We start from the raw sequence: 7,226 nt of genomic DNA on the forward strand, positions 1-7,226 counted from the left end.
GTCCCGTAGCAAAAAACAGTGAAACAAATAGAGACATAATTAGCGTAGCTGCTGTTCCAACCAAGCAAAATTGATTTGTTTAACCCAAACTAAAGAATAATAATGTGCATTTGATCAGATATAACTGCAGTAAAAGATTATGAGATGCATTATTTGAATGCTTGGCCAAAGAGATGTGTCTTTAATCTAGATTCAAACAGAGAGAGTTAAAAACAGCCCATAGGTAAAATGCGAAAGAATCAAATTGCAGCAGCCCACTGGAATTTCTGTGTCAGAGAAATGTCACGTGCGATTAATTCTGTTGCATGCCTGCAGACTCTGCAGCTGGAGGCGCAGCACATGCGAGGCGCTCGTCTGGCGAGGAGTTTCCACTGAGGGCGGCGCTACGCTCTTTTCAGGAAGTGCCTAGAACAGAGGAAATTTTATTTTCGTGGTGAATAAAAAAAAAGTTCCTCGTTTGTGACATTCATAAGCAGGTGTGGAATGTTTGCAGGTCCACATGACCTCTATCGCAGAGAGAGCGAGACTGCGTGTGACCCGTCAGCAATCAGAGATGGCTGCAGTGACTCTCCTGGATCTCACACACACCCGCTCTTCACAATGTGACATTTGGGTGAAAAAGCGCATCGGCGAGTTCCGTGCATTGACCGGGAATGGCTCACAAGAACCGGTCTTCATCATCGCGGATCCAGAGAGCCCCGTGGGGACGGGCAGATTTGCTAGAAGCTCGCTTCAGGAGATGTTTATCGGTTTCAGCGACTCCCCACAGGTCCTGTGCAAGAGCTCGCTTTCAGCAGCATTATACGATTTCAAACAGGCTATAGACAAAGAGGACATTAGTAACGTGAAGATCGTGACCTCGAGCCGCGGGAGAGGGTTGTTTCAGGTCTACCAGGAGCTTCTCTTCACTTCTGCGTATAATTTCGAGTACAGTATCATGTTTGAGAATCCGTCCTGTGACTGCTGTCCCCCGGGTCAGTGCACAGCTGACGCTGAACGTGAGCTCGGCACGTTTCTACAGCACCTACCAGCGCTCAAAGGAGACATTGCCATTCTTAGAGCTTCTTTCATTTCAGGTTGGTTCCATGCACTTTCATGATCACAATATACGCAGATTTGCTGTAGTATGCACATGTAATAATATTCATTGCATTTGCATATTTTATTAAATTAGTAATACAGAAACTTTGAATCTCAGGGCTGACATCATTTCATTTGGAATAATAAGCAGACCTATACATTCAATACATTTAAAGTTTGGATATATTATTATTATTATTAGCCTATTATCGAGCAGTTTATTAAACATTTAGTAAAACTGAGAGAATATGGAGTTCACACTCAAGGAGGAAAACGCATTCGTTTTATTCAGAGGCCCAAAAACTGGTCAAAAATGTGCAATTTGGTGCAGATGTTTTTTTTATAAACGTAAGATGAAATTCTGAAAACTTGTAAATGAATGAGATTTCGATCACAGACTGCTTGCATAGAATGCATATGCATATCAGTTGTCACTCTGTATCTCTTAATAAGATGCTATTTAAATGGTTCGTTTTATGATCAAAGCTCTGTAGTTTTCATTTTGGGGCCAAAACATATAATGCAGTACATGATGATTGACAGATGAACAAATACATTTTCTTAAAAGCCTGATGCTCACATTTGAGCATTTTAACATGATTTGTTTTCCTCCCTTAAAAAAATGATGTATGGATAATCAAGTAAACCTGAGTTGCTTCAGTCTGGTATATGTTCATCTCAAAATATTTATAACAATATAAGTGGTATTCTTTCGTTTACAAAAATCAGTAACGTTTTCACAGCAAAAAGACACGTGTACCACAACCTGAAAACAGACATTTTTAGAAATATACTAAAAGGCCTTTTACTTCCTACAAAGTATGAACTTTCAGTCAAACAACAGAAGGCATGTAGTAGATTGTGTACAACAGGTTTTTCAGCAAAGTTTTTGATCATTTGGATAATTGAGATGCCTTAGAATTTCAAGTATCAAATGTGATCCAGTAGGCTTTATAGCGTTAATGGATCATTTGGAACAGATAGTGAATGAAATACAGCCAGTGAGCATTTAACATGCATGGGAACTCCTTCAATACTGTTTAAAACATCCCAGGATGCACCTGATGTAGGCAGTGTGAATGTCCAGAGTGAGCAGAGCTAGAAAAAAAAACAGAAGGAGCTCAATTATAATAGAATTGTTAAATATATAATGTTATTTCATCATTTTAATGCCATCTTGACAGTCGATCTATCTCTATTTCTTGTGATTCAAAGACTGCTTCGGTCATGGCTTCTCCACTCGTACCGGAGGTATATCCTACATCAGCACTCTGAGCTCACTGAACCTGTTCTGTAACCCGCGGCGTAAAGACTCCAGAGCTGTGGTGGCCGAGAACCTCCGGCGGCTCGGCCTGCAGGCTGGATTTCACCCTCACCAGTTCAACCTCATAAAGGTACTTTATCACAAAGAAAATATGCGGAAGTCACTCTATCAGCAAGCAGCATATCATAATCCCAAACACATGCCACTGCATTTGCAAAATTTCCATTTTGAATGCCGCCTCACTGACTGAACTTTCACATTAAACATTTTCTGTGCTTGTTTAGAAATTGATTATTCTCATGATCGTATCTCATGCATACATTCTTGAAATTAGTTTAGTACACAAATATAAATAGAATGTATATATAAATGTATTTTAATTAAAATGATTTACTATCATTCTTATTATTATTAACCCTGTAAAGCCTGACATATTTTTTTTTCCATATTGGAACAGTTTGTTAAACATTTAGAATTTTTTGTTTTTTTTAATGTGCTTAATGTTTTGATAATTTTTGATACATCAGGCATTGACTGATCTGATCAACATATTGACTGCATGTCTTTGTCACTGACGTCAGTGTAATCATGCCAGTGATGTGTGGGTGATGGGCAAACCCGCCCCTGACAGTTACGACGGAATGGTGACCAATCAGGTGGGCGTTGTCATAGCAGCACCGGGGGCCGATTGCATGCCGCTGCTCTTCACTGACCCCATAGCAAAGGCCATTGGAGTGGCACATGCAGGTGAGCCACACATCACAATGCAAAAAATCGTAATGCTCCTACAAATAGACTAATTTCTTTAAACAAAATTTGACAGGTTTTCATTCACCCAAATAAAAATTTAATTGATAGATTAGGGTTAGATCCACATAACCTTATACTGATTCACACTGTGGGAAGTGTGTATTCATATAACCTGAAACAAGAAAGGGAATTCACAAGGTGTGTTCCATTCGACTGTAAATTCTCAGAAAAAGTGAACATCAATACATCTCTTAATAGGAAGTGGAGAAGGAAATTTACCCACGCATCACTCCGGTACTAAAGGAGTAGTATAAACACAGTGATAAGATAAGTTTAGGCGCCAGTGTTTTATTGAGCCTAATTAGTCCTAGGTGTGTTTTGTATGCAGCTGTTAACGGATATAAAGTGCAAGAGATGTGACAGTTACAGTGCAAATATCATGATCATGGTTAATTAAAATAAAATGTATTATAAAGAAAAGTTAGCATTAATTTAATTGATATACATATACTGCGTATTACTATATACTGCATAGTATACGGTATACTGCGTATTATATTATGGCAAGTTTAGTCTGTGATAATATTATAGAGTGTTCTAAGTATTAAACATTGCATCAGCATTTATTACTCAGTTTAGTGCTTTCAGATATGACCATTTAAATTGATTAAATTAATAAAAACTTAATATTTATATATTGGGACATTAATATATAGATACTAATAAATACATATCTTACTATATTATATTATGTAATTATATTTATACAGTGGGTAGCCTACGGAAAGTATTCAGACCCCCTTACATTTTTCACTCTTTGTTATATTGCAGCCATTTGCTAAAATCATTTAAGTATTTTTTTTCCCCTCATTAATGTACACACAGCACCCCATATTGACAGAAAAACACAGAATTGTTGACATTTTTGCAGATTTATTAAAAAAGAAAAACTGAAATATCACATGGTCCTAAGTATTCATTGCATTCATTGCTGTGACACTCATATATTTAACTCAGGTGCTGTCCATTTCTTCTGATCATCCTTGAGATGGTTCTACACCTTCATTTGAGTCCAGCTGTGTTTGATTATACTGATTGGACTTGATTAGGAAAGTTTTGTCTGTGTGTGATGACTAGTGTGTTCCAACTGAACGCATTTTGTCAAGTGAAGTCAATTTCAACAGATATCCTGTGCTCAGGGAGTAGGGAGTATTAAACACTGCATAGGGACGCTGACAATCGAAACGCAGCTAAAGAAAAAATACACACTCATAATGCACAGACATAGAAAGCTATTTGTTTTATCTGAAATGCAGCTGGAAGTGGAGTATTCCCAGAAGGGTAAATGTAATTGAGTTATTCTCAGTGCTGCTGTCATTGCTGTGCTGTGCTTGCATAACCCTTGTTTATGCCATTTCAGAGCTACAGTATGATCATTTTCTGTGTTTTTATGTAATATCTTAAAGTAATATTCCAGAAATTATCTGGCAGCTATAGCATAAATGTAATAGTTGTGTGTGTGTCAGGCTGGAAGGGGACCCTCATGGGAATTGCCATGGCAACGGTGAATGCCATGGTGTCAGAGTTTGGCAGCAGGCCTGCAGACATTGTGTGTGTGATCGGGCCTTCTGTTGGGCCGTGCTGCTTTACTCTGGAGCAAGATTCGGCCCGAGAGTTTCACGCCATACACCCAGACTGTGTTAGACGCATCGACTCATCAAAACCTTATGTTGACATCAGACACGCAACCAGGTAAACATCAAAGGTCAACCAGCGGAAGTCTGGTTTGCCTTCAACTATTCACCGGAGACCTGTTTTATTGATCCCTCCGCCCTCTGCGCCTCTCACAGAGGTCATGTCACTCCCTGAAGTGACTCACAAGTAATGAACACCTCTGAAATTAAGGTGATTTACGTGAGGGGTAATATATATATCTATTTCTGTTTTTTTGCTCAGGGGAAAATGGGTGCACATGTGTGCATTGCAGACTAACTCTAATGGAAGACTTCTGATTGATTTGATCTTTTAACACAATATACTCTGAAGTGTAATCTTCGCTCCTTAAAGATTTGTGAAGCACAGACACTTGATCTTTTTAAATCGTAGCTAAAAACCTTTTTTTTCTGGGTGGGGGTTATAGGTTATGTTTGTTTTGTTTCTTTGTTTCTTTGTTTCTTTGAAAAAGAATGTCACATTACTACCAATCGTGCTTTGTCTTTCAGAATTCTGCTGGAGAGAGGTGGGATCAAACCCGAACACATCGAGGACCTCAGGATCCCACACAAGTCTGACTCCACACTCTGCACCTCCTGCCATCCTGAACTATTCTTCTCCCATGTGAGAGATGGACTCAACTTTGGGACACAAATTGGCTTTGTGTGGATCAAATAATCCTGTATTCACCAAGCTTTGATTGAATTTGCAGAAACATTACATATGCATATATTCATTTAGGAGATGAATCTAAATGACAGTACATAAATATATTAATATAATAAATTAATTTGTATGGAATTACACTTCCAGTGAAGAAAATCATTCGGTAACTTTACAAACATCACATCACAGGAGTGAAGAAGTAGCTTTACATGCATACAAACAGTACACTTGTAATTAATAGTAGGAGGTAGAACTTCTTTATTTGCTAACTTAAAAATGTCCCTGAAAGCTTGCTGCTGGTTGGTGTCCTGATCAGCATTTTCAAGAGACCGTTGATTAGATTTTGTCACTCTTCAGGAGAATAATTGGTGACAGTTGTATAGACTCTTAATAAATAAATTCATGATAAATTCATGAATTATGCAATTTTATATAATTTTATATTTAAATAGTATTTATATCCTCATTTTTAATTTCGAAACTAAGGGATAGTCATACATCGCAGGACAATTTCCACATTTTACTTGTTTAAAATGTTAAAACTATATATTATAATTGATCATTTTATGTATTGGGCAAAACCTGTGATGTGCGCGGTCCAGCTGATTTATAAAAATATAAGATGAAATAAAAGTATAAGTTTTTTTCTATGAGGCCAGTAAAATGACAGATCATGTCAACAACATACTTACTTATTGGAAGAATGAAAGTAACCTCACTGAAATACATAATTCAGGAACTGTCTGTTAATATCTGTGATTTGTGTTTTTTAAATTCTATGTTTTTAATTACACAATCTATTTTAATGAACTCTTTTTGAGGGGTTGAAATAGACTGTGAATGTACACTAGAGGGAGCTAATCTAATCATTTTAGCGTGACCATTCACATATTATAATCGCTCATTCTAATTGTTTAGTGCATTTTTGCACTAACCAAATCATATCACAGAGAAAACAGCTACTTTTCTTTTATGTCATCTCAAGCCTAAGATGTCAAGCTTGAAACTATCCTAGTAGGATCATATATTTTATTGTAGCCTATAATACAACTATTTGTAAAATATGCGTAAATTTCATTGTGTAACGTTATTTCATATTAGTAAATATGTATTTAATATGTCTAAATTCTTCACATCTGTCTTCATCTGTTTGAAGAGGTCGACACTAGAGGGCGCTCGCGTCGCTGCTGTCACTGTAGGCTGCACTCACTTGTTTATTTAGTAAGAGACTGATTGTTAGATGGTGTTCAAGGGCCCTTCAGCAGTATCACAGGCAGGCTTTTGTATTCAACAGCACTTTTGCAATGTCACAGAAACATCTCCACTATTTCATATCACGTGCTGTTAAAATGATAGCACCATTTGCCTAAAGGAAGGTAGTGACCTGATGTTTTGACCAGCACTGAAGAAAGACCCTTAATTGTCAGCCCTACTGTCAAGCAGCAGCGTGCACGTGTGCTTTCAAGGCATGTGAGTGTTTTTCAGTGTTGACAAAAAATTACTGGTAAACCATATCACAGTCAATATACCTCAATACCTCTGCTGACCTACTAAAGCAGGGGTCAGCAAACTCGGGCCTGGAGGGCAGTGTCCTGCATAGTTTACCTCCAACCCTAATCAAACACACCTGAACCAGCTAATCAAGGGCTTACTAGGTATACTTAAAGGCACAATATGTCATTTTCACCGCTAGAGGGCACGTATTCAAAATAAACAAAGAGACAAAGGAGTAGTTTGATGACGCTGTGACTGA

General features: G+C 37.7%; 1 protein-coding gene across 2 annotated transcripts; it reads left to right on the forward strand.

The window, feature by feature from the left end:
- The first annotated feature begins 228 nt into the window (after positions 1-228).
- Positions 229-5,743, forward strand: LOC107561313 (laccase domain-containing protein 1-like). 2 transcript variants are annotated; one of them, XM_016245733.1, is made up of 5 exons: positions 229-1,076; positions 2,296-2,474; positions 2,926-3,091; positions 4,606-4,846; positions 5,317-5,743. In XM_016245733.1, the coding sequence occupies exons 1-5, from the start codon at positions 500-502 to the stop codon at positions 5,483-5,485; spliced, it is 1,332 nt and encodes a 443-aa protein (XP_016101219.1). In that variant the 5' UTR covers positions 229-499; the 3' UTR covers positions 5,486-5,743. The 2 variants fall into 2 exon arrangements, with proteins under 2 accessions (XP_016101219.1, XP_016101220.1); XM_016245734.1 differs by having other exon boundaries at positions 4,621-4,846.
- The last annotated feature ends 1,483 nt before the right edge of the window (positions 5,744-7,226 follow it).

Source organism: Sinocyclocheilus grahami, unplaced genomic scaffold, assembly GCF_001515645.1.
Source record: "Sinocyclocheilus grahami isolate Dianchi unplaced genomic scaffold, SAMN03320097.WGS_v1.1 scaffold766.1, whole genome shotgun sequence".
NCBI lineage: Eukaryota > Metazoa > Chordata > Actinopteri > Cypriniformes > Cyprinidae > Sinocyclocheilus > Sinocyclocheilus grahami.